At 44.2% G+C, this 27,472-nt stretch overlaps 2 protein-coding genes across 4 annotated transcripts in view; one reads left to right on the top strand and one right to left on the bottom strand.

The window, feature by feature from the left end:
- The window catches only part of Clgn (calmegin), a 33,253-nt gene extending 22,361 nt beyond the window's left edge, over window positions 1–10,892 (top strand). The window contains exons 9-15 of the mRNA XM_048447505.3: window positions 3,230–3,343; window positions 3,460–3,610; window positions 5,628–5,843; window positions 7,153–7,278; window positions 7,572–7,734; window positions 9,561–9,664; window positions 10,566–10,892. Of these exons, the coding sequence (XP_048303462.1) occupies window positions 3,230–3,343; window positions 3,460–3,610; window positions 5,628–5,843; window positions 7,153–7,278; window positions 7,572–7,734; window positions 9,561–9,664; window positions 10,566–10,646 (955 nt within the window). The 3' untranslated portion in view covers window positions 10,647–10,892. The remainder of the gene's footprint in view (window positions 1–3,229; window positions 3,344–3,459; window positions 3,611–5,627; window positions 5,844–7,152; window positions 7,279–7,571; window positions 7,735–9,560; window positions 9,665–10,565) is intronic.
- Window positions 10,893–20,032: 9,140 nt separating this feature from the next.
- On the bottom strand, window positions 20,033–26,733 carry Scoc (short coiled-coil protein). Of its 3 annotated transcripts, none has more exons than XM_085682130.2 (4): window positions 26,576–26,732; window positions 23,763–23,832; window positions 23,238–23,318; window positions 20,033–21,580 (listed from the first exon to the last, which is right to left on the bottom strand). In XM_085682130.2, exons 2-4 carry the CDS (start codon window positions 23,782–23,784, stop codon window positions 21,438–21,440), a joined length of 246 nt encoding a protein of 81 aa, XP_085538256.1. In that variant the 5' UTR covers window positions 23,785–23,832; window positions 26,576–26,732; the 3' UTR covers window positions 20,033–21,437. The 3 variants fall into 3 exon arrangements, with proteins under 3 accessions (XP_085538256.1, XP_085538255.1, XP_085538257.1); XM_085682129.2 differs by having other exon boundaries at window positions 23,238–23,321; window positions 26,576–26,731; XM_085682131.2 differs by lacking the exon at window positions 23,238–23,318 and having other exon boundaries at window positions 26,576–26,733.
- Between the last annotated feature and the right edge of the window lie 739 nt (window positions 26,734–27,472).

Below are 27,472 nucleotides of genomic sequence, written 5' to 3'. Positions count from 1 at the left end.
TTCCAGTTGTCTGAGCCTCTTAGAATGTGAGCATGCGGTTTGTGTCGTGTAGATTATGCGGCTTGTATCATGTGTTGATTATTCTATTTGTGTGGTGTGTTGATTATGCTGTTTGTGTGGTGTGTAGATTATGCTGTTTGTGTGGTGTGTTGATTATGTGGTTTGTGTGGTGTGTAGATTATGTGGTCTGTGTGGTGTGTAGATTATGTGGTCTGTGTGGTGTGTAGATTATGTGGTTTGTGTGGTGTGTAGATTATGCGGTTTGTGTGGTGTGTTGATTATGCTTTTTGTGTGGTGTGTAGATTATGCTGTTTGTGTGGTGTGTAGATTATGTGGTTTGTGTGGTGTGTAGATTATGTGGTTTGTGTGGTGTGTAGATTATGTGGTTTGTGTGGTGTGTAGATTATGTGGTCTGTGTGGTGTGTAGATTATGTGGTCTGTGTGGTGTGTAGATTATGCGGTTTGTGTGGTGTGTTGATTATGCTTTTTGTGTGGTGTGTAGATTATGCTGTTTGTGTGGTGTGTTGATTATGTGGTTTGTGTGGTGTGTAGATTATGTGGTTTGTGTGGTGTGTAGATTATGTGGTTTGTGTCGTGTGTAGATTATGTGGTTTGTGTGGTGTGTAGATTATGCGGTTTGTGAGGTGTGTTGATTATGTGGTTTGTGTGGTGTGTAGATTATGTGGTTTGTGTGGTGTGTAGATTATGCGGTTTGTGAGGTGTGTTGATTATGTGGTTTGTGTGGTGTGTAGATTATGTGGTTTGTGTGGTGTGTAGATTATGTGGTCTGTGTGGTGTGTTGATTATGTGGTTTGTGTGGTGTGTTGATTATGTGGTTTGTGTGGTGTGTAGATTATGTGATTTGTGTGATGTGTTAATTATGCGGTTTGTGTGGTGTGTAGATTATGCGGTTTGTGCGGTGTGTAGATTATGCGGTTTGTGTGGTGTGTAGATTATGTGGTTTGTGTGGTGTGTAGATTATGTGGTTTGTGCGGTGTGTAGATTATGCGGTTTGTGTGATGTGTAGATTGACCACCACTTCCTTGAGCCTCCTGGCAGCTCCAGGTGTGGATGTCCATTGCTTGCTATTGCCTCACAGGTTTTCCTTTATCTCTATGTAAAAAGTCGCTCCCATTTCCTCCGGCCATTTGCTTGTTAACACTGTTGTGACTGCCTGTCCAGAACACGGGGTTGTGTTCATGAGAAAACCCAACATATCAGCTCCTGCTGACTCAGAAAGACAGACTGCAGAGGGAATGCCTAGAGGGCAGGCGCCCCAGGCTGCTTTAAAGGGGTCATGTGATCTGTTCAAGTGTTCGCGCTGCCAGAAACAGCCATGTGCCATATTTGTACACCCAGAAAGAGGAAGTTACCCTCAGACTTAAGACGCTGGAGATAACAGCTTCATGTTTGGTGAAATGTGCTAGGTTTGGGTTAGGAGGTGCTACAAGAAAAGCTGTGTGTTGTTCAGAGAGTGGCTCTGATCAGGTCCCCCGAGTCTGTGCATAGCTTGAGGTTCTTGTGGGAAGCCATGGATGAGCTGATGGCGCCAAGATGTCCACTTTACCACAGAAGGTGACGCCTCGGTCTCCTCGTCCTCCTCCTCACCGCGCTCATGCTCCCTGGGTTTCCTTCCTGGGTCCGTGTTACTTGTTAAGATACAAGAGTTAAAAATGGAGAGCTTATATTTTTTAAAATGGAGTAGGAAGAATCTTTTTAAGTATGACATAAATTAGAAAAATTATAAAACATTAATCAATTCAGCTGCTTGAAAACATGGTTTGCATGTGGCGAAAAGGAACAGCTGCAAACTCGGGTTAAAGGTCAGGCATCGTGTGAGAGACCCGCAGCTCAGCACCTGGAAAATAAGAGCAGGAATGTCAGGATGTCACAGTTAGTCTTGGCTGCATAGACAGTTCCAGGCTAGCATGGGTTACATGAGCTCCTATCTAAATAATAACCATATATTTAAAACCACATGAGGCTGGTGCGATGACTCATCAGGTAAGGGCACCTGCCACTGGACCTGGTTGGTGAGCACAGCCCTCATGGAAGACAGAACCGACTGGCACAAGTTGCCCTCTAACTTCCTGTGTGCTGTGACGTAAGTATACATGCACATACACATGCGTCACATGCATGTGTGTTTGCACACACACAGAGAGAGAGAGAGAGAGAGAGAGAGAGGAGAGAGAGAAATAATAAATAAATGTGAATTTGTTAAAGCCTGAGAAAGTAGTAGTGGGAAGATTATATTTTTATAGTGTACCCAGTAAAGAGCTAGTGTCTTACGTGACAGAAATAAGCTCCCCACAGCAATATGAATGGGCAGGATATGCACTTGTGCCGCTTGTTAGTCTAGCTGGGCTGGAGACGCCGAAGTCCTGGCTGTGGGGCAGGCTCTTCCGTCTGGGCTTCTCTCAGTAGCTGCTGTCTCACTGGAGCAGTTACCGGGCTTGCCCTCTGAGCCCTGCTCCAGCCTTCTAAGCCCTTTCCAGACCAAATCTCCAATCTTTCCCAAGCTATTCCCACAGCCATACAACTTCCAAAGGCCTTGGAATCACACGGTCAGGGCATTTCCTTCACTGTGACAGAATATATAAAGACCTGGGCTCAGTTTCAGCCATTTCATCCCTAGGTGCCTGGCTCCGATTTTGGGGGGTATGTCGTCAGGACACCCTGGGAAGGGGCAGCTTAAGAAGCAAAGCTGCCCACATTGTGGCAGCCGGGACACAGAGGGGAATCAGGGAATCACTTTATAACAAAATCCCCTGCTTGAAATCCATGAAGCCAGGAATCTGAAAATACATTAATTCATTCATGAAATCAAAGCCCTCATGACCCATCATCTCCTTGAGACCTCACTGTGAGCTTGGCTGCGCTAGGGACCGAGCCTTCCACACAGAAAATCCAAACCCTAGCAGCAGGCATCAGTCCATCATTTCTGCTGAGTTTGGGTGATAAAAGCAAGATTCAGCATGTCATGTATGTGTGTGCACACGTGTGTGGAACACAAGAGCACATTTGACAAGCAAATGATTTTGTGTGTGTGTGTGTGTGTGTGTGTGTGTGTGTGTGTGTGTGTGTGTGTGTGTGTGTTGGGGGTATATGGTACCTTCAATAGGCACACAAGCCAAATGATTGCTGCTGCAGGACCTTCTGCATATTTTGACATGTGTATTTCAGAATTTCCTAAAACAGTAAATACATTGTAACGATGCATTTGCAGGGATGAAAATGAGCCTGCCCAAATAGAAGACTCGAGCGCTGTTAAACCTGATGGCTGGCTCGATGATGAACCAAGATTTATCGCCAACCCTAATGCTCAGAAACCTGATGATTGGTAAGCATTCTTCAGTTCCAGGAAAGGTGCCAAGTGTATCCTGATCATTTACTAATTTTTCTTGCTTCCTGCAAAGGCTGGAGGCTGATATATTACCTCTGCTCTGATAACTTCAGGAGTGACGACATGGATGGCGAATGGGAGGCACCACGCATGCCTAACCCAGCCTGTCAGATTGGCTGTGGCGAGTGGAAGCCACCCATGATAGATAACCCCAAATACAGAGGAGTCTGGAGACCGCCCATGATCAGCAATCCCGACTACCAGGTGAAAACCACTGTCCTGGTTCCATAATAAGGTTGGGTTGTTTTATCTGATCCTCACCAACGTTCTGCTAGCTTTTAGAAGTTCGATTTGTAACTTGTGAAGTCAAAGGAAGTCGACTAATTTAGGTCAGGTAAAGAGGAGGGATCTAGGAAGATCTCCCTGGGAGGGGGAAATAGGATAGATTTTACAGATTAATGGGGGTAGGTAGGGATGGGAATTGGGGGATCACATAGGGAGTGTTGTAGAAGACAAAGTGCAAGAAGAGACTGCTGGAATTGGGGGGACTTTAGGGGTGGAAATCTAGTGCAGTGGGAACTTTCTGGAATCTATAAGGGTGATACTAATAAGGACTCCTAGTAATGGGATACGGAGTCTTAAATGGCCGAGCTGCATTCAGCTGAGTTGTTTGTTGGCCAAGGGAAACCATGGAAATCCCCCAAACAACCCCAACTGTTGCTAAGACAAAGGGTCAGTCTCCAAAAACTGATAAGGGGGCTGGATGTTGCTGAAGACAACACCCACACAACTCATTTAACATGGAGAAATCAAGCTGGTGCCTACATGTAACCTTCACCCCCCACATTCTAGTCTCTTTGGTTTGGGTACATGGAACCTTCACCCCTACATTCTAATCTCTTTGGTGGGAGTACATGGACCCTTCACCCCTACATTCTAGTTTCTTTGGTGTGGATACACAGAACCTTCACCTCTATATTCTAGTCTCTCTGGTGTGGGTACACAGAACCTTCACCCTTACGCTCTAGTCTCTTTGGTGCAGGTAGACAGAATCTTCACCCCTACACTCTGGTCTCTTTGGTACGAGTACACAGAACCTTCACCCCTACGTTCTAGCCTCTCTGGTGCAGGTACACAGAACCTTCACCCCTACACTCTAGTCTCTTTGGTGCTTGTGGGGAGATGTACTCTGCAGGCTCCTGAAAGAGAAACCAAGACACCAACCCAGCCACAAAACCTTTGACCTACAATCTGTCTTCCAGAAAAATATGCTAGGGCAATGGTGGCACAGAACTTGGGGTAGTAGCCAATCAATGTCTGATTTGCCTTAAGGCCCACTTCATGAGAAGAAACTCCTACCTGACACTGCTTTAGTGACCAAGAACCAGGAACTAGACAGTCCAGAGACCTAGAGTAAAACCAAAACTATTGGTCTTAAAAAATGAAGTGTCAATTTCAAAAAGAGAAAACATAGCAACCAAGTGGCGTGGTGCACGCCTTTAATCCCGGCACTTGAAAGGCAGAGAAAGGTGGATCTCTGACAGTTAGAGGCCAGCATTATCTGTTACATGAGTTCCAGGACAGCCCTGTCTCATTTTATATATTTCTTCTTCCCAGTAGTCAGTTGATGCTTCCTGTGGAATAAAGTTCTGTTTCAGAAGTAAATAAATGAGATCTTATGGAGAGAACTAACATTGTCCATTTCAGTAGTCAGTGTCTGTGCTTCGTGAACTCCTTATTTATTTCACATTCAAAATTCAGACTTTTTAGACTTTCAGACATTATGGGGTGATCTGGCTTTGCTCCCACTAATTCATTTAACCCTCGAGTGTGCCTTTGTAATGACTCTTTGATGTCTCTCACACTGTGCAGATGTGGTTATAGAGTCTAATTCTTCACTCTAGTCTTTCTTCATAGCATTCAGTGTGTGTGTGTGTGTGTGTGTGTGTGTGTGTGTGTGTGTTTGCCCTTCATCTTACCATTTTTGAGACAGTGTCTGTCATTGAACCTGGAGCTTTCTAATTCAAGTGGACCAGCTGCCAGCAAACTCCAGGGTCACGGTGTCCCCGTCTTCCCAGGTATGGGATTACAGGCCTGTCCTGCAGGATCAGCTTTCTAAATGGTGCTGGAGCCTAAACTTGGGCCCTCATTCCTCACACAGGGGCAAGCTCTTTGCCAACTGAGCCATCTTCCTGCCCCTTAAAAAGAGTTTTTCTTTTCCTCTTCATTTGTTTAGTGGCATAACTTTATTTAAAGTGTTTTCATTTGTTGTTTCTTCCAGGGGATCTGGAGTCCTCAGAAAATCCCTAACCCAGATTATTTTGAGGATGATCACCCATTCCTTCTGACTTCTTTCAGTGCTCTGGGCTTAGAGCTTTGGTCCATGACTCCCAACATCTACTTCGATAATTTTATCATCTGCTCAGAAAAGGAGGTAGCAGATCGCTGGGCTGCCGATGGCTGGGCATTGAAGATAATGGTGGCAAAGGCTAATGAGGTACAATAGTGACTGTGGGCGGGAGCCCTGGGGCCCCAGCCCTGGCTGTGGGTGTACACAGGTGCAATAGTTACTAAACACCAAGGAGGTGTGCTTGAATAGAATTTACAGACAATTTAGCTTTGCTGTGTAGACTCTACAGTGAACTCATCTTGCAGAAGCCTGTGTCCTCATTCCCTCTTTAAATCACGGTGGCTTTAATGAGATTCAAAGCCTACTTGTGGTTTAGAGCAATAAGAAATGCTTCTTTGTGTTCTCATGTTGGCAGTGCAAGCCTAAGTGTTAACAGTAATCTATATGCATTTCAAGATTTTCCCTTAGAGAAGTACCAAGAACTCTAAATTCAGCATCATTGTTTGTGTCAACTGCAGAGCTATGTGCTCCGGCCCAGCTGGCCTGGGAGCCCCCAGAAGCTGTCTCCACTTCCTCTTTACCGTGTGGGCTCTGGGATTATAGGTGCAGGCCACTGCAGCCAGCGTTTACGTGGGTGCCAGCTTTGGACCTGTGCATTGGGCAGCTTTATCTGCCGAACCGTCCCCCTCGCCATTTGCTTTCTTTAGCTACTTGATTGTTACAAGTAAAGTATGTTATGACCTTAGATTTTATGTTACTAAAATAAAATTCATGCACAAAGGTCACTTGACAAATTGTTCATATGAAAAGAAGAAGACAATAATACCTGAGTGATTTTATTAATAAGTTCTTTAAATAGCAGAATATATTATCAAACGTGTCTTTTTCTTCTTTTTTATTTTTGGTGTGTGTAGTGTGTATGTGTGTATTGTAATGTGTGTATGTATGTACTGTGTGTAGTGTGTATAAGTTTATGTATGTAGTGTGTGCATGTGGTATGTTATGTATGTAGTGTGTGTAGTTGTATGTGTGTAGTGTGTGTATAATGAGTGTGTGTGTACTGCATGTAGTGTGCATGTAGTGTAGTATGTATAAGTGTATGTAGTGTGTACATAATGAGTGTGTGTGTACTGCATGTAGTGTGCATGTAGTGTAGTATGTATAAGTGTATGTAGTGTGTACATGTGTTGTATTGTGTGTGTAGTGTATGTAGTGTGTATGTGTGATGTGTTTGTAGTGTGGGGTGTGTGTATGTGTATAGTGTGTGTATAATGAGTGTGTATGTATGTACTGTGTGCATAGTGTACATGTAGTGTAGTGTTATGTTGTAGTGTATGTAGTATAGTGTGTGTGTGATATAGTGTTGTAGTGTGGTGTGTGTGTAGCGTGTGGTACAAAATGTGTGTAATGTATTTCCCACTGGACATTGGTGAACGCTCTGTGATTTCCCCCACAGCCCGGTGTGCTCAGACAGTTAACGACCGCGGCAGAGGAGCGCCCGTGGCTCTGGCTCGTGTACCTTGTGATGGCCGGACTGCCCATAGCAGTAGTTACTTCATTTTGTTGGCCAAGAAAAGTAAAGGTAAAGAAAACAGACTTTCTTCAGTTTTGTTTTCCAGACTTGCTTGTGTTCCAGAGTTGTATGACTCAAGCAGCGTAATGAATTCAGTGTAAATGCAATGAATTCCATTTCCTGTGAGATTTACCAAGCATGTGTTACATACCTTGTCAGTTAGGGTGAAAAGAAATGGTAGATAAATGTTATGATGGCGAGTGCATGCTGTCCATTTCAATCATTAGTGTCTGTGCCTTTAAAAAATAAAATAAAAAGCGTGCTTTGCTATTAGTAAAATCAGCTTTTGTTAACTGCCACAGAAAACATATGAAGACATGGGTCCTAAGACAACCGACATATGTAAACCGCTGACCAAGGCGGCTCTGGAACAAGGGGCAGAGGAGGAGAAGGCCCCTGAGAAGCCCGAAGATTCGGAAGAGGAAAAGAAGCCAAGTGACAGTGATGTCATCATCGCTGAAAAGGGTGAGGCTGGGCTGGTGACTGAGACTGTGACAGCCAACATCCTTTCTGCACTGACAGAGAACGTCCAGCCCTGCAGTGCCTTGTTTCATGTCTAATGTGCACATTTGAACTGCCAAGAACACGTGACTTTGGCAGTGTGGATTAGCAGTGCTCTGAGAGGGACAGCCCTGTAAGCAGCCACCCTGTCTACACTGTCTACCTTAGGCATAGCCTCTGTGTTATGAGACTCCTTGACTCTTTACACACAGTGTGTGACCAGACATACCCTCACCTCAGTGGGGCACCTACAGCACCACAACGTCTCCCCAAGTCTAACGTAGTGAACCAGTGTGTTCCTGGGGCTCCTTACATACAGGCGACTCAAAGACAGCATGCGTGTGTGTGCATGTGTTTGTCATGGAGCACACGTGGAAGTCAGGACAACTTGCAAGACTAAGTTCTTTAAAAAGAACAAGTGTGTGTGTGGTGTGTGTGTGACAGAGAGAGAGAGAGAGAGAGAGAGAGAGAGAGAGAGAGAGAGAGAGAGGTGTAAATTCTAAAGAAGCTCTCTGTAAGTTCTCAGAGTCTTTGTAACTTATTAGTGCTTTATACTGATGTTTCTGACTCCTTTAGAGGGCATTCACAAACAGCAACTTTGTGACTATTTCAGTATCAGAAGGGCCTTATTTTGCATTTCCCGCTGCCCCGTGTGGAATATGTGGAAGGCAGAGGTGACGTGTACTGCCTTCCATTTCCTCAACCCTAATTTTTGGTAAAGTGAGTTTTTACTTTACATAGCTCTCAAGACATGCTTCTGTTTGCATGCAGTGGTGTAGTAAGGAGGCTACTTGCTGGTTCCCGGATGTCCAGAATCCCAAAATAACCACACAGAAACTGTATTAATTAAATCACTGTTTGGCCTATTAGCTCTAACTTCTTTTTGGCTAGCTCTTACATATTAATTTAACCAATTTCCATAATTTTATATCTTACTATGAGGCTCATAGCCTACTGGCAAGGTTTCAGCATATCTGTCTCTGGCAACGGCTCCATGGCTTCTCCCTGACTCCGCCTTCTTTCCCCCAGTATTCAGTTTAGTTTTCTCTGTCTTGCTAAGTTCTGCCTTGTTGTCGGTCCAAAGCAGTTTCTTTATTAATCAATGGTAATCACAGCACACAGAAGGAAATCCCACATTATGTGGTATCCTCCTCCTCTTTCTCCTGCTCTCCCCTTTCTCCCCACTTACTCCCTGTCCTTTCAGAATGACAGTGACAAAGTTGGCAATTTGGCTAAAGAGAATCCAGAGGAGACCCAGTGAATGACAAAGGTGAATGGCAATGCCTGCAGTTTGCAAGATAACTTAGACAGCAGGCTGGAGAAGACAGGTCACCCTGACTTAGACAGCAGGCTGGAGAAGACAGGTCACCCTGACTTAGACAGCAGGCTGGAGAAGACAGGTCACCCTGACTTAGACAGCAGGCTGGAGAAGACAGGTCACCCTGACTTAGACAGCAGGCGGAGAAGACAGGTCACCCTGACTTAGACAGCAGGCTGGAGAAGACAGGTCACCCTGAGGGAAGGCGTCACTGAGACACGGCTACCAGAAAGCTGAGAATTATTTGGGCATTGTCTATTATATACTAATTTTACAAACTTGCCCTTCACTTCAAAGATGATTTTTTTTATAAGTGTAAAGTAGTAAGTATTTACAATTAGCTAGGTTTTTTCTTTTGAGTTTTGAAGGGTAGAAGTTGCTTTTTAATTGTGGAATTTAAATTAATCTCCCTTAATTGTTCTTAATACCTTTCATAGCAAAATCTCTGCTTTTAATAAAATCTGTCTTCTAGAAGAGGAAGTTGGTGAACCGGAAGAGAAGAGTGAAGAAGAAGGGGAAACCATAGAGGCGCAGGAAGAAATGAACAAGTTCGATAAGTCTGGGTCTGAGGACGAGGTAAGCCTCACTACAGGAACAGCCTCCCCCAGTTTCCTTGAGTAAGCGTCTCCATGACATTTTAAAACAATTCGATAGAGAAGGCAGAAAACTGGTGTGACATGTTGTTGACATCTGATAGAGGAGCACTTCACCTGAGCCCCACACAATGTAAAGGTAGAGTGCATTGGTAAAAATAATCATAACTCTGTTGATAAAGATGTACAGCGATCTCTGAGTGTCTAAAATGCAGGCCTCCTGCTGAAAAGACAGCTATCTCAATCCACCCTCTAGTCTTTTTCTTTCTTGCATATATTTGTCAGTAAGCTAAATTATTTTTGAATGGCACACTTGGTGAACTAACTTGGTGTGCTGCGTGTACAGTCGTGACATGATGCCAGCTGCATGATGTCTTCCTGCGTGCATTTTTTTCTTAAAGTTTGCGGTCAGGTACAAACACATTCTGAAAGGTAAAGAGAGAAAACTGTCAGGACATCGTATTTTCCTCTCCTGAATTTTCTGGAAGCTTTCATTCCAGATGTTTTGAAATAGTCTCTGTAAAGCCAGCTCAGGATTTGTTACTCACAGACAATGGGATGAGTAGTTTAATCCCATAGTGGGAATCGCACAGCCATTCCCTATGAGATTGAGACCATATTCAGAGTCATAAAGAAAATGCTGCAGGGGTGGGCAGGAGTGGTCTTTGCCACATGCTTATTTGATAAGCAGGGTTATTTTGAAAATGTCACCAGGCCACTTGTAAATAAATAAGACAGCAAGGCAACTTCGTGGAGGACAGGAGCCCGTGTAACACAGCATTGGACAGTTAGAGCACACACTTTAAAGAATGAGAACTATGCTCGCGCCTGCCGACAGCTGAGGTCACAGGGAAGGAAACATTTTGTCCCTGGTTGTTTTGCAGATGAAAGAAGCTGATGAGGGAACAGGATCTGGAGATGCCCCGGCAAAGTCACTGCGCAAGAGGAGGGTACGGAAGGACTGAAGTGTATCAAGATTGCAAATCCCCGAGAGAGAGAGAGAGAGAGAGAGAGAGAGAGAGAGAGAGAGAGAGAGAGAGAGCGAGCTGGTGTTCTGGGCCCAGAAAGACAGCAGATCCATCTGCACAAACTCTTTCCAAATATCGAGCAATGTTACTCTTTTAGATACTTCTTTCTTTCTTTGGGGGGGAAAAAGCAACTTTGAAATTAACTGGTCTTTGAATTTAGAATAAAAGAAAAGTGGCACATTATATGAGCTCCAAGAGATTGATATCCTTAGAAGTGACAGTTTTAATAGTTGGAAGATAGTTTGGGTCTTGTAGAGCAAGATAACATGTAGTCATCATACCTGCTATTGGAAACAGCAACTGTTGGACTTTCCATTTAAATGGCTATGCAAGAAGATACAAGTTAGTTTTATAATACAATTTGAGTATGTTCTATTGTACAGACTGAAAGTAACCGAGTTCACGTATGATCATTTGATGTCATCAGCACTTTAAAGTGTCGTATGTGACCACACTTATATTGCCTGTGTCACACTATAGTTAGGTCAGTACACGTAGAGGTTCCCTGGGGAGGTTCTGTGTTGACAGGTATGTCAATTGAACAAATGTTCAAGCGTCACTCGCGCAATCACTGGGTACTATGCAAGCGTATTCTGCATGCAACACAGATAATAGGCTTGTCATATTATAATGGATAGACATTTTTCAAGCTTCTGTAGCCACTTCATGCCAAATGACTTACCTCATTCATGAAACTGTGTGCACTTACCACTCTTGAAATAAAATTTAAATATTTTTTTCATTTAATTTTTTCTTGGTTTATCAAGAAGGGGTTTCTCTGTGTAGCCTGGCTGTAGCTCTGACCATTCTGGAAGTCTGTAGACCAGGCAGCCCTCAAACTCACAGAGATCTACCTGCTCCTGCCTCCCAAGTGCTAGGATTCAAGGCGTGTGCTACCACGGCTCGGTAGTTTCTCATTTAAATTATCCACTCCATAGGAATCATTACTGCGAAGGCTTCATTTATTTTTGCAGGATTCTGATGATTCTTCAGGTCTGTCTTTTTTACCGTAAGTTTCTGCTAATGAGGTCACAGATATTCTGAGTCTGTTTCATCCTCACAGCTGTATCTGAGAGAGACAGATGCCTACTTGCTGGGTCCTAACGCCTCCCTCAGGGGAGGAGGTGAGAAGGCACAGAGTCGATTGTTGTTTGAGGTTTCTGTCCTGCCTGGTTTCCACAGTCATTAAGTCACAAAGAAATCACACAGAGGTCTATATTAATTATAAATGGATTGGCCTAGTATCTCAGGCTTCTTATCAACTCTTATAACTTATATTAGCCCATAATTCTTGTCTGTGTTAGCCACATGGCTTGGTACCTTTTTCGGTGAGGCAATCACATCTTGCTTGCTCTGTGCCTGGCTTCCACTCTGTCTGGGTGACGACTGCAGACTGAAACTTCCCTCTTCCCAGAATTCTCATTACCCGCCTCTACTTCCTGCCTGGTCAATCAGCATTTATTTATTTATTTATTTTATTTATTTTTTTGAAAGTAAATTTTATTAAATTATAAAAGTTTCCATTTCCGCCCCTCTTCCCAACACCCTCCCACTCCCCCCACTCCCTCTCCTCCTCCCTCTTCGTCCCTTAGGGCAGTCAGGGTTTCCTGCCCTGTGGGAAGTTCAAGTTCCTCCCTCCTCCCTCCAGGTCCAGGAAGGTGAGTATCCAAACAGACTGGATCCTCAAAATCCAGAATATGCAGAGGAAACAGGTCCCAGTATCATAGTCAATGGCTTTTCAGAAAGACTTTGGGCCAGCCACAGTCAGAGAATCCGGCCAAATTCCGAGAATCTGGTTAGATCACATCCTCGTTCAGTCCCAGTCCAACTGGCCTTGGTAAACTCTCATTAGATCCGTTTCCTTGTATCAGTGGGTGATAGCATCCCTCGCAGTACTGATTCCGTTTTTCATGTTCTTCCTCCTTCTGCTCCTCATTTGGACCTCGGGGGGCTCAGTCCGGTGCTCCAATGTGGGTCTCCGACTTTATCGCCGTCCTTCGCCAGATGAAGGATCTATGGTGATAAGCAAAATATACATCAGTATGGTATGGGCCAAGGCCAGTTCAGGCACCCTCTCCTCTGTCCAGAGAGAAATCTGGGGATCTCTCCTTGGACCTGGAATCCCATATATAATCAAGTCTCCTGTAAACCCTAAAATGACTCCCTTAGTTGAAATATATTCTTCCCTGATCCCATATTCATCCTTCCTCCTTCCCCCCCCCCCCATCCCAGGCCACCGAGCAATCAGCATTTATTTAAAACTCTAGTGACAGGGTACAGACCATTGTCCCACAGCAGTCAATAGCATAGACATCTGGAGTCAGGTAAAAAGCAAACAGCAGGTTCATTAATTCAGTAATGGGAAGAACCTTATATACCTTCTTCCCAGTACCCAGGCTGTGTCCAGATCCAGTGGCATTGCATGGTCGCCCCTCACTGGTTAGACAATCAGGACCTCTGTCAGTGCCTGTTGCTAGTCCCTCAGGCAGACTCCAAGTTGCTCATCTCTCCTCCCATAGGTGCCCCAAAGAGCTACCTTTTCAGTGTTGTTTTACTCAAAATGTTTTCCTGAAGAATGTTTCACTCTTGAGCAGCGTGTGTCAACCTTTCAAAAGGCCATTCGAGTCTCCAGGAAGATAAGAGGACGACTTAATACTGAGCTCCTGGGGAAGGAACTTTTATGGTTGGGGTTTTGTAGATACGCACACCCCACCTTTCAACAGCTCCCTTGCATAGGTGTGCTCAGAACTCCCACACTGGAAATACACCCTAGCTTCACCTTCTGAAAGGAGACTGAGCGGAGCCAATGAGACTGTTCACATCTTTCAGAGTGTTGCAAAAGCAGAGTGACTGTTTTCCCCAGGGCCGTGTTCCAGCGTGCATAAACTCTTGGTGCAGGAACCCGTGGAGACCCAAAGAGGGCGCCAGACGCCCTGGAACTGGAGTCACAGGAGGTTGTGAGCTCTTGCCCTGGTCTCTGCGGGAGCAGCTCCTGCTCTTAATGACTGAGCCAGCTCTCCAGCCTCTGCTGCTTTTCCTAGAAAACACTCTTCAGCGAGGCTCCCTTCCACTGGCCATTTCTCCAGAATGACATTAGTGTCCATCTCCATTTGGAGGAACACAAATGGAAGTGCTAGTGTGAGATGAACCACTGCGATGCATTCAGTGTACCAGAGAATCTAGAATTCTCAAAATGATTTCATTGATCAAAGGAGATGGCTCAGTGGGCAAAAGTGCTTGCCATGTGGGCATGGCAAGGCAGAGAGATCTGAATTCCAAAGTTGTCCTTATGTGTGTGCATGCATGCATGTAAAATGTTTGTGTGCAGCAGAAGCTGTTGAGAACAGACAACACGTCTCTCACACTCCGGACACACCTGTGAGATCTCTTAGATTTGGGCTATATGTTTACCTTTAGCAAGATGAGAGATGAGATATCAAGTGACTTAGACAACATTTTTGTTTTGTTGTTGTTGTGTTTTGTATTTTGAGACAGGGTTTCTCTGTGTAGCTTTGGTGCCTGTCCTGGAACTAGCTCATGTAGACCCAGCTGGCCTCGAACTTACCTACCGCCTACCTCTGCCTCTTGAGTGCTGAGATTAAAGGCGTGCACCACCATCACCCAGCTTAGGCAATTTCTTAAATCTGTTGTATAATAAAACATATTTCAAACAGTCTCAATCATTTATTCCTAAAGCATCTAGGTCCCACGCTTTCCGGCAGTGTGAGGTTAGGAAATAAAGCTGTCTTCATTTTTGTTTTCTACTTCGGTGATAAGACATGACCAAGGAAACTTATAAAAGAGTTTAATTTGGGCTTAGGGTTTCAGAAGATTACAGCAAAGGCATGGTAACAGGAACAGCTGAGAACTTGCACCTTGGTCTGCAAGTAAGAGACAGAGAACACACTGAGAATGTCATGTGTCTCAATTAAGATTTCTTTCTATTGCCTCAACAAAACACCATGACCAAAAAACGAGTTGGGGAGGAAAGGGTTTATTTGGCTTACTCTTAAGCATTGCTCTCCATCATTGAAGGAAGTCAGAACAGGAACTCAAACAGGGCAGGATCCTGGATGCAGGAGCTGATGTAGAGACCATGGAGGGGAGCTGCTTGCTGGCTTGCTTTTCCTGGCTTGCTTATCCCACCTTCTTATAGAACCCAGGACTAGCGACCCAGGCATGGCACCACCCACCATGTGCTAGGTCCTCTCTCATAGATCACTAACTGAGAAAATGCTTTACAACTGGATATTATGGAGGCACTTCCTCAACTGACTCTAACCTGTGTCAAGTTGACACCCAACACTAGCCAGTGCAGCATAAATCTTTTGACATCTCAAAGCCTACTTCCCAGTGATACAACCTCTTCCAACAAGGTCACACCTCTTAATCCTTCCCAAACAGTTCTACCATCTGAGGACCAAGTATTCAGTATGTATGCTTATGAATGCCATTCTCATTTAAGAAGTGAAGTGAAACATGCCCCCAGAAATGCTGAAGCATGCAAGGCAGCCCATTTACATTGGATTTCGTGGTCTGATTTGATGAGGGTGTCTGACCAGGTCTCTTCCTCAAGGAACAGGTTCCACCGAGATACGAACTCAGATCGCTGGATTCAGAGTGTACAGCGTTAACCATTACGCCAAACCACCACAGAAATCATCTCCTCTTGACAGTTTTAATGAGACGAGCTGACGGGAGAAAACATAAACTTGGAAATATATTTAAAGACTTTTTATTTTTTACTTATATGTATTCTGCATGGGGTAACATTTACCTGGGAACGCCCTGGAGCTGTGGCTACAGGAGGTTGCAAGATTCCATGCAAGTGCTGGGAACTTTGCAAGAATGGTGTGAGCTTAACACCAAGCCTTCTCTCCAGCCACTGTGGGAACATTTAGTCTGTCTCTGAAGGCCCTAGTGCACAGAATAGTGAGGGCAGTCCAGGAGACAGTAGGACAGCCAGAAAACCATCTTTACGTGTCTGCCATAGTGTCTTTTATATGTTTTGTAGAGACTTAGGGTTACTTTCAAATTTTAATAACGGACATTTGATAAATCTTTGGGAAACCTTAAAACAAGATAACCACTGTAACTGGTTAGAGTGTATGAGTTCAGCTTCTAGTATCACTCCTCAAAACTCCTATGGCATAAGACAGACTCTGGGCTGAGTGCGGTGGCACTCGGAAGGCAGAGACAGGTGGGTCTCTGTGCATTTGAGGCTACCCTGGTCTACACAGTGAGTTCCAGGACAGCCAGGGTCACCTAGAGAGACGCTGTCATAGAGTCAACCTAAGTCTTTGTTACAGTAAATTTGTCATTTAAATTCCACTAATCTCTGGGTTTGGTTGGAGCCTGTTGTAGTTTTCTGGGTGAAGTAGCTAAGAGGCAAGGCTGTCACTCTTCCGTCCATCTGTTTGCAGCTATCATGTGACAGGCTCTTTGCAAGCGATCTTAAGAATGAAAACAATCTCTGAGACTTGGTAGTGGTTATATCGGTTATGACAGCACTGAGAAGTTCCTGGCAACAGTCAGGAGTGGGTGTTAGCACTATCGGACAAAGTGAAGCTTAAAGCTAAAGAGTTAAGACCCACTTCTCTTTGTTTCTGACCATAAAATTAATCTTAGGTTCTAAAATTCTATTTTTTATGGCTCTTTTGTTTGAGACAGGGTTTCTCTGTGTAACAGCTCTGGTTGTCCTGGAACTCATTCTGTAGACCAGGCTGGCCTCGAACTCAGAGATCCTCTTGCCTCTGCCTCCCAGAGCACTGGGACTAAAGTCGTGCGCTACCACTGCCTGGTTCTACTCTCATTTTTATCCTATGGAAGGACCACGTATTAAAGGGGAAAGAACTGGCAGGAATGAGGGTGAGGTATTCGGACCTGTGAGAGGAGATGAGTGCTCAGCTGATGTCGGCCACTTTTACATCAAAAGCGTTTGCTGCTTTAAGAACAGTTTCAAAGGAAAGGGCGATCTCTGCACAAGCAGCTTCACCGCCTGAACACCATCTCACTCGGCAGCCCAGCCTGACCTGCTAGCTGGGCTTTTCTCTGCGCTTCTGTTTTATATACTCATTCTTTCTCCCAACTATCAGATTCTCATAGATTCTGATGCAGACACAAACTGCTCCAAATTGTGTCCCTATATAAGTCATAACAGTTTATAAAATCTGAAACATGCCAAATCCCGAAGCATCTGGTTCTGTAAGGTCTGCGGTACCCCGTAAATAGTGAGCAGCAGAAATATGATAGTGTCAGGATTGAAGGACCTGGTGGGAGGTGCCACCTTCTGTCTGGCTGCTATAACAAAACACTACAGCCTAGGTGGCTTCTGAACAACAGTGAAACACACTCCTCACAGTCCTGGAGGCCAAGTAAGACACGGTGCCTATGCAGCCGGGCTCCAATGAGGGCCCTCCTCCCAGCTGCTGAGTGTGCTCTTTTCCTGTGCCCTTAAGTGAGTGGCAAGCGGGTTCTCTACAGTTGCTCTGCCTTCATCATGTCTTTCTCTAAGGTTACACGGCCCAATTCCATCCCATTGTGTGTCACGATTTCAGTGTGTTTAAGGACACATCTGGTCCTTAACAGGCAGCTTGCTGCTGTTTCCTGACAGGCTGACTCCAGCACCACAGAGAGAAAAGTAGTAGAGAAAATTAACACCACTGTGCAGGAGTGCTGTGCTGCGTGGCAAGACTTGAGATTGCTAAGAGGACCTCAGCTACTAGTGTAGCAAGCAGAGATTAGTGAGCTGGAGGGTTGGAGAATGGAAATATACTAAGCAGAAGCATCCGTAAGGGGATTATTGCTAAACGTTACTGCTGAGGGCAGGCCTGGGTTGTCACCTCACCTGTGGCAGCTGAGGGACTCTCTGAACGGAACTGCCCTGGCAGAATTCTTGCTGGATCAGGCAATTGATAAGGTTAGATGAGAACTCTAAGGTCTGTTGGTCACTGAATCAAGGAAAGACTGGGTCAGAAATAGACACTATGTCGTTTCCCACCTATATTTTGTGTGTGGTGTACAAGTGTGTGCATGTGGCAGTGTGTGCATGCATGTGGAGAGGCCATAGGTCAATGTGTGGTGTCTGCCTCTATCACTCTTCTCCTTATTTATGGAACAGGTCTATCACTGAACCTAGAACCCATCTATTGGCTAAACTGACTGGTCTGAGAGCTCAAGAGGTCTGCCCACCTATGCTCCCTCCCCCACCCCCAAGGCTAGTGTTACATACATGCTGACCATGCCCACTCAGGTCTCCATGCTTCTTCGTGCTTATCCCTTTTTGCTGTTTCACTACTATGGTTTATTTGCCTGTTTTGAAAATGTTTTCTATAGAAAGGAAAAGAGCCAGGCAGTGGTGATGCACACTTTTAATCCCAGCACTCAGGAGGCAGAGATGGGTAGATCTCTGTGAGTTCAAGGCCAACCTGGTCTACAGAGCAAGTTCTCGGACAGCCAAGGCTAACAGAGAAACCCTGTCTTGAAAAACCAGAGAGGTGTGGAGTTAGATGGGTGGGTAAATGGAAGACCTGAGAGGTGGGGGATGGGAAACTGTGATCAGAATATACTGAGTGAATTTTCAGTTTAAAAGATTGTTTTAAAAAGTAAAAGAAAACTATTTCTCTGGTACTTGTTACACCAAAAGGACCCCACCTCCAGCCTGTAGCTCTGCTCTGGCCAGAGCTGTCTTCCTTGCATTTCAGTTGGTCCCAAGGTAGTCTCCTCTATTAGGAAGTCAAATCCTAGCGGGGGAAACGCTTACAAGTCAAGGCTGAAAAGAGCTTGACTGGGCCTGACACAGACAAACGGCTTCAAAGAAAGATGACTTTCATTAGATGTAAAGGGAGACTGTTCATTCATTTCCTGGTTGCCCAGACCCGAATAATCACACAGAAACTGTATTAATTACGTTGTTTGGCCAATGACTCAGGCATATTCCTAGCTAGCTCTTACATCTTATATTAATCCATTTCTATTAATCTACATATCATTGCAAGGTTGTGGCCTACTGGTAAGGATCTGGCATCTTTCTCCTTCGGCAGCAACATGGCATCTCCTTGACTCCATCTACTCTATCTCTGTTCTGATTTCCCGTCTGGCTTTACTCTGCTGAGCCATTGGTCCAAACAGCTTTATTCATTTTTTTCTTTTTTTTTCCTTTTATTTATTTATTAAAAATTTCTACTTCCTCCCCTCCTCCCATTTCCCTCCCACTCCCCCTCCTCCTCCCTCTCCAGTCCTAAGAGCTGTCAGGGTGCCCAACAGTTTTATTCATTAACCAATAAAAACAACACATATCTAGGACATCCCACATCAGTTAGGGTACAACCTGCCCTCCTGAGCTTGGTCCCCAGAACCCACATGGTAGAAGGAAAGGACTCCTACAGGTTGTCCTCCGACCTCTGTGCAACCAAAATCAAACAGGGAATGAATGTGAACCAGTTATAAAGCTTCATGTTTGTTTGAGGAGGTTATACTAGCAAAAGAAAAAACAATAAAAAAAAAACTGCTTTCCCAGCCTGAGGGGTGGGATGGGGTGGAACAGAATAACGTCTGGGATGAGAAGCACAAGAGATGCTGAAAAAGGAAAATCTTGATCAGATCAGGTCTACAGCAAGGTATTCCACAATCGCCTCAAATCTGAAGATTTATTTTGACTCCGCTCCCTCTCCATAATGAGAACTTTTCCTTGACCACCCTGTCCCATAATACTCTAGACCAGGGAAGAATGAGAACAGGTAAACTGAGGGATCTCAAGAGAGCTCTTGGATTTTGAGCTTACCATTTAACTAGATCAGGGGTGCTGGGATGCGTTCTCTGTGAGGGAAAGTAGTTCCAGATACTCTGTAGCAAAAGATTAAGCTGCAGCTGGACTGCTAGTGGCAGGTCCTTCACCTCCTTCCACAGGGATAAGCTGTAGCCACACATGGCATTCCCAAATGATAAATGAAATCATTTATCAGCCACCCTAGACTTTGGATGTATAGAGGCCCGTGCCATTTCAAGTTAGAGCCCGTAACACCTGGACTCTGCACACTCCCATTTTCTTTCCTGTGAATGGAATAGTGTAATTGGAGATGCAGAACAATCTGTGCAGTAGAGCCAGCTAGGCTGGGAACAATAGAGGGTAGGAGCCTAACCCAAACACAGCCCCTTCCTTGGAACTTACCAGCTAGCTAGGTAAGCTCCTGAAACACTTAATAAAAGGTTACTGTTGTAGCAGTCTTGGATGCTTACATAAGATATATTATTACACTGTGGCACTAAAAACCAAGAGTACAATGGCACATTTACTTAGCAACTGTATCAAAACACACACAACCTCTGAAACAGCTTTTTATTAAACAGCAAAGCATAACCTGAACACAATTTTAAATATTTGTAATGCAGTCACAAAAGGGTTGCAAAATATCTGCAATGTGAGGATTACATGTCCATATAGCTAAAGCCACTAATACATTAGATAATTCCACGAGTCAACACAGCCCAATCTAAGAGCCATCAGCTGCATTAGTGGATCTTCCCTATTATAACATTTCAATATTACTTTCAATATCAACTCCTTTATCAAATGAAAGCTACAAACTAAATTTTTAAAAATTATTGAAAGAAATGACTAAAATTGTGCAAACAACATAGCTGAGTTTACAAAACTTCTGGGAAAACAACTGAGATAAAATACTAAGGTTAAAAAGTATCACATATACAAAACTCTCTTATATTCATGATTCTGATACTAATATACTCTCAATTCATTTTGCAAAAGGTCTCCTGGGTACAAACAAACCTTGAGACCAAATTCTTAACTGGTCTCTCTCTGACCTGTGGCTTACTTAACCCGCTTATGTCAGTCAGACTTAGTCTGATCTCATACTGTCCCAAAAGTGCAGCTGTGGGCCAGAGGTAACGCATCTAGAGGATAAGTATTTGGAGCTGGTTACTTCTGTTTATCCAGTTTGCCCCCTTTCTATTTTTCCTCAAGATTCTCTATTTTTCACATACACGTGACCAGCACTCTCATCTTTTCAACACCAAATGGGCTATTTTGTGCAAAAGAGAGTGCTGAGTTTCTCAATGTGACAATTTACATTTCAAAGAAAATCTTCATATTTTATAGCTCAATCTATTTTCAGTTGATTAAAGAGAAACCAGCAATCCTATCTTATTACTAAATATCACAAATGGCAAGCTTTAGCTAAGAAAATGTCTTATTTTGGTTAAGAATCAACAATTACAGTTCAGGTTGCTCTGGTAGGTGACAACTACTCAGGTTACTGTCAGGGAGATGGGCAGGAAGAGGCAGATGGAGGAGAGGCACACGACGGTGGACAAGGTACAGAGCTGTGCATTCAGTACATGGTTTTGGTCACTTTGTCACAACATGGTTATTCTCTTGTGTATTTTACGAGTTAGGCATATGATAAAAGACAGCGCTAAACCTATATATATATATATAAGCAAATTGGCAAAACATTCATCTTCAAGTTTCATAAATATCTGTAATTCTAATTATAAAGTCTCTACATTTGCACATTGTCATAGACTAACGTAATACATATAATGTTAACTTAGGGATGTTTCCTGTTAAGCAGTTAATATTACCTAGATCTGACATTCTCTTTATAAATACTCAAGGAAGCAAAGGAGGATACTGTAACTTCTGGATCATATCCAAGCTTTAAAGAAAAGAAAAAGCAGCAACTCCATGACAAGAGGGAGGTGAACCCTTTACTTCCTTTTGCTTTTTGTATCAGTTGTTTGAAAAACACTAGAAGCAGACATGAGATTTTCTATATATTGTCCAAGAACTTGATTTTCTGATTTTAGCTTCAGATTTTCTTCCTTAACTGCATCTACTCTTGCAGAAAGATCTATATTAAAAAAAAAAACAAAAATATAATTATCAATAAAATCATGTCAATTATTCCATGTTATGAAATGCAAGATTCCTTCTTAAAACATTGAGACAAGGCTAAGGGTGTTCCCAGTTTCCTTGCCTTCATGTGTGAGACCCTGGACTTGACCCCAAGCACCACCAATAAATAGGTATCACAATTCATAAATTTTCTGCTTTTCAATTCAGATTAATGGGGTTAAAGACTTAAGCAAAAAGAATTTACTGAGTATAAGTCAGAAGATGGTGCCTGTTGACAGAGTTTCCCAGGAACTCAGTCTGTAGACAGCATTCATGTTAACTCTTACAGTGGTTAGACAACACTGTGTTTATAAAGGTCCATGTCCTGCCACATGAAACTATAATGTCTTTACTGGAAATATTTATGATCTGCAGCTTAACACAGCTAGATTCCTATAGAGATTCTGTGAGACCCAAGCAGCAATTAAACATTAGTTAATAATTCAACAGATGTCGGTCCTAGGGAGCAAGTGCAAAGTCATCTCCATCCACACACCTCACAAATGTGCAGTGACAACAGAAGCAGGCACCATTCTAGAGGCAGCAGTGAGCATGGTTACATGTGAGCACACGTGCATTCATAACATGGGCACCCAGGTGTCAGGAGGAAACACTGAGCATGTCATTATACAGTATGTCACACTTTTTGTGGAGAAAAAGAAAAATGGCTAAGGGTCATAAAAGCAGATGAGAAGGTATTTATTTATTTATTTAGGTTTTTCGATACAGGGTTTCTTTGTAGCTTTGAAGCATGTCCTGGAACTAGCTCTTGTAGACCAGGCTGGCCTTGAACTCACAGAGATTCACCTGCCTCTGCCTCCCGAAAAGACCTGCACCATCATGGCCCGGATGCGAGCAGTCTTTTTAGAGTTAACTATTCTCTAAGGGTAATTTGACCAGAGGCCTGAAGGAACTGAGAAAATGAGTCACACAGAAATGCAACTAAAGAAGGCCTGTAAATCAGACAGTCTGGGTAGAGCTGACTGTCACTGTCAAATGAGAAGCTATTGCTCACTTTGTGCCCCAAACTTAACAATACTTAATGACACTGGCCACAGAAGACATGTTGGTGGCACTAGTAATTTGATGGAAGGAAATTAGGAAATGGAAACAAATCTCCCATCAGTTTGAATCTCTGGAAGTAATGTTTCTTTTCATCTTAATAGGGTCTTCCTGAAGCAGGCTTAGGAACACACTGCCAGAGTAAAAAAGAGCTCTCGCGGTAAGCCAGCATCTTGCCAACACCTTAAAGAGGACACATGAGAGCAGTGACCAATCTTACTGAGGCAAATGTGTCCTTTAGACCACCAGGCAGGGCTGTAGACAACGGCAACAAAGAGAAAACGATTGGGACTTGCAACATGGCTCGCTGTAAAGACACCTGCAACCCAAACCTGTGACCTGAGTTCAGTTCCAAGATCCACGTGATAGGAGGAATGGGCCCACAGGTCAGCCTCTGATTCCATAAGAGTGCCCTGCACACACATCTGCCCACATGTACAAAATAACAAAAAAACAAAAACAAAGCAAACAAGTAAAACCCCACCAACTACTAACATGGACTCTGAAGTTACCTGGATGCCATTCACAAAAACTACTAAATGCAGTCTAACCTTCAAGTGTGTGTTGGAGTTCCAACACCTGATTAATAAGTCGAGTCTTTTCTTCCAATTCCACCTGATTTTCAGCATCAACTGCTGTAATCAAAAGTGTTAAATTTATTATTAATAAACACTGTTTTAGCATGCAGCACTTAAAATTCTGCAGAACATTTTATAACCATTGTCTTAATTACCATGTACACTTCAGGGTAGATGGGCACTAAGCTGAACTTGCCATACAGTTACAGAACGGAAGTCACCTTGGATGCTTTCTAAAGTAAATGGGAAAAAAGCTACACTTAAATCTTCTCTATGTAGCCCTGGCTGTCCTGGAACTCTCTGTAGACCAGCCTGGCCTCAAACTTGGAGATCAACCTGTCTCTGTCTCCTAAGTGCTGGGTTTAAAAGCATATGCTATCACTGCCCAGCTAACCTAAACCTTATAAAGATTGTTTCCCTGCCCTTTCCATTGCTTAATAAAGCAAAAGCATACAGAAAGCCAGAAGCACACACACACAAAGAAGAACAAAGCCTTACCATCCATGTCAGCATTCATCATCTTGGGTAACAGACTTGCAGCTCTTGAATGCACTGTTTGATGAATGGTCTGCAGCATGAGAAAGAATCAGATGCAACAGTAAAATATAAACTTGTTCTTCCAAAGACAAGGTAGTTAAAGGATGTGACAGAGGAACCTTCCCCATGCCTTACTTACATGCGCTTTGAAATGCAAAGGACATACACAGAACAATACTTTAAAAAAAACCTCAGAAACACTGTAAATCTTTTTACTGAGGACAATTACAAAGAGGAGGAAAGGTGAACACATGAAAATCTTTCAGAGACAGAATGCCCAGTGTACAAATACAAAAGCGGACTCTCAGGCAGCTCTCCTCATGAAAGCTATTGAGCATCTTCACATAGCACTACTGAAGACCTGTAAAATCCAGCATGCTCCCAAGCAGCACCGAACACTGCTTTCTCCTGTTTCCCACCTCGGTTCACAGAGATTCTCTGCACTCCAGAGAAAGTAAGTTAAAAATTTTTTTTCAAAATTCTGTTTTTAAAGTTATTCAAGCTACTATAGTATTTGAGGATCACACTTTAAGAATTCAAAATATCAAATGTATGACAATATAAGAAAACTAATCTACATGGTAATTTTTTTAAAAAAGTATTCCTCTCCATTTAAACGATGTTCAAACTTTCAATCGACAGAAAGATGTTTCGTGTGTGTATGTCTGTCTGTGTGCATGTCTCTGTGGACATGTGGAGGCCATAGTCCACTCTGGGTGTCTCTCTTGCTCCCTCTCTATCTTACTTTTTAAGACATATTTTGAATGAACCTGGAACTCACCGATTCCACTACAGTGGCTTTAGAGCAAGCTCTAAAAGTCCTACCTCTATTTACCTCCTTAGCACTAGGGTGACATGCACTGCCATGTCTGTGATGTGTGGGGTTGCTGAGCATAGCACACACACACACACACACACACACACACACACACTTACACGGCTATCTTGTGACTTATCAGCAACCCTGCCTCTGAAAACATGATTCTCTAAGATTATCTACATCAGAGCTTTAAAACTTTTCTTTGAAACCCACAGGAATTCTCAGTGCCTATGTGCACCTAGCCTGTTAGTGGATGGGAGTCTGTAACTTCTATACTTTAGATCCAGGAAGTGGAAAGGGTAGAGAATAAGACTTGAGAGACAGAGAAAGCAGTAACGAGGATTAACTTAAACACTGCCCCACGCTCACACCGTACTCCTAAGGCCTCTTCTCAAGACGTTTAGCACAGTAATTGAAAGACACAGATTTGGATGACCAATACTTAAACCCTCACTCTGTATTATAGGCTCTGAAATTTTGGCTAAGTTTTAAAATCTCAGCCACAGCATCCTCATTCATAAAATGGAGCTACTAACTATGTATCTTGTGGGTCTGTTCTGAGAATTTGCTGAGCTCAGATGTGTTTGTGTACTTCACAAGCATGCAATAGATGCTAACCGCTACCCTCTCATCTCGATATTCTTGTTTGGAGCACAGATGAAAAACCATGTGGCCAAATGTGTTGTAGTAGAACCCAGGGCCAAAACTGAGAGTGGCCTGATTCACACCACAGTGGTCATCCAGAGCCAAGGCTATAGTCATATCCAGCCTGCTTTCCCATCACTCCACCTCAGCTCAGCTTCTCATCTCAGATGTGAATTTGACAATCACTACTATCCATCCAGCGTCAACAACGGGACCTTCTGCACCGGCAATCGATGGGTTCCAGCTGTCACCACTTACCAGTAAACAAGTATTCTTAAAAGTTAAGAGCCCAGTGCACCAAACCAATGCACTAAACACTTCACATATACAGTTTTATCAAAACAAAGGAAACTGCAGTTCACAGACGGGATTACCAAGCCTTATACAGGCCAGGGGCCTTGCCTACCGTTTCTCAGTCAAGACATAATTAAGGTCCTAATCTGAGTCTATCGAACGTTTTAAAGTTAAATCTCAGCTTCTTTGGCATTTCCACAAACTAAACAACTAAGATAAATTTCACTTGCTCCAAGCTGCATCCACTTGAGTGTTATTTGTTTCTATCTGTCCATGTTCTGCTTTGATTTTTTTTTTGGGGGGGGAGGGGTGTCTCAAATTCTACGGAAATCGGGGAACTGCATGATGACTAAGGATCCCAAACTTCAGTTAGATCTTCAGAGACCTAGCTGCATCCAGTTTAATCACTGGAGCACACAGGCATCAGTATACCTACGCACAGCTCTGCTTCTAAGAAACAGATAACGGTCTGGGGACATCTGCCTTTACTGCTAGTACACCGTCAAGGCGGGCAGTACAACAGAAATCTTGGCTTTTCGGGAATGTGTTTTCTCCTTCCCAAACCTACTCCCCAATATTTGTTCCACAGAATGCTTGAGAAAAGCTGACAAAGAGACAAACCCAGGCACAAGCAAAGAGGTCCCACCCCAGGCAGGCATGGGTCACCACGCCTATAACGCAACCCTAGCTTCGGGTTGCTGAGGCAGGAGGATTGCCGAGAGCTGAAAGGTATGAGGGACTGCAGCTCTTCCTCTCCCACCACCTGGGCCCATCGCACCCCCACAATGTCCCGACTGGGCACCGCCAGGCTCTTCCCACACAGCCAGCTGCGTGCGGCCGGCCGGGAAGGCGGCTGCGCGGGGCTCTGCAGGGCGTCGGGCCTCGCGATCCCGCGCCCAGGCCTCCGCCCCGGCCCGCCCCGCCTGCAGGGCCCCGGCTGGACCGAGCGCTATCTCCGGGCCCCGGCCCCAGCTCCGGCCCCGGCCCCGGCCCTCGCCGCCCCGGGCCGCCTCACCTTGTGTCTGAGGCGCCGGGAAGGGGGAGGGATGGGTAGAACGCCTCAGGCCGCGGCTCTCCGACCAACTGACAGCGGCAGCTCCGCCCTTCTGGCCCACGGAGCGTGCGCCGAGCAAGGAGGAGGTCCTCCACCAATCCGAACGCGAGATTGCACGCCTGCGCGTTGGCTGCCGGCAGGCCCGCGGCGGAGCACCGGGGTCCACCTTTGCCCTAACAAAAGGGCATTGACGTCCAATCAGGATTGTTGGGCGTGTCCCGGAAAACCAGCGACCAATCACAGAAGAGATGACGCACCAGAGACGGCGGACCTTTTGTCTCTCCCGGAGCCGAAAAGAGTGATTGGAAGTCGTTCTAGGTTAAAAAAAGTTACCCTGTAAATTGATACAGCCAGACTCAGGGCGAGAGGCATTCGTTCACATTCAAAACAGAGTGAGAAGAACATTACAGTCTGCCCTCCCTCAATTCTAAAAGCACATTTCCTTTTTGTTTTGTTTTGTTTTTTTAATTTCTAAAGTCAGAAAACTATAAAGCATGTACCATTAATGGATGTTTCTCTTTGTACCTCCGAATCCTGGACGATCTTTACGCTTACAGTTCGCCTGACCTCTTCATGATGCCTTAGATCACCGTTCGCCTGATCTCATTCACTCTTACAGAAAATCTGAGACTTAAAAGTGTGGTTTTTACTCAGGGGCAAATATACAACATACCCTACTCTGAGGTGCCTAACCTTTGAAACAAAGTATCTTGCAGTCATTGACCCACTAGTATATCCTGACCTGTGAGCCACACTGCTGTGGTGCTGTGTGACCTGAACTCATAGTCTTTACAAGAGGGACCATCCTTAACCATCTCTTCAGACCCCAAAATGGCCTCTTGCCAGATAAGAAACATC

This window comes from Myodes glareolus, chromosome 22 (assembly GCF_982192425.1).
Source record: "Myodes glareolus chromosome 22, mMyoGla1.1, whole genome shotgun sequence".
Classification (NCBI taxonomy): Eukaryota; Metazoa; Chordata; class Mammalia; order Rodentia; family Cricetidae; genus Myodes; species Myodes glareolus.
Note: the sequence above shows the minus strand (reverse complement) of the source record. Positions and strands in the feature narration are given on the sequence as shown.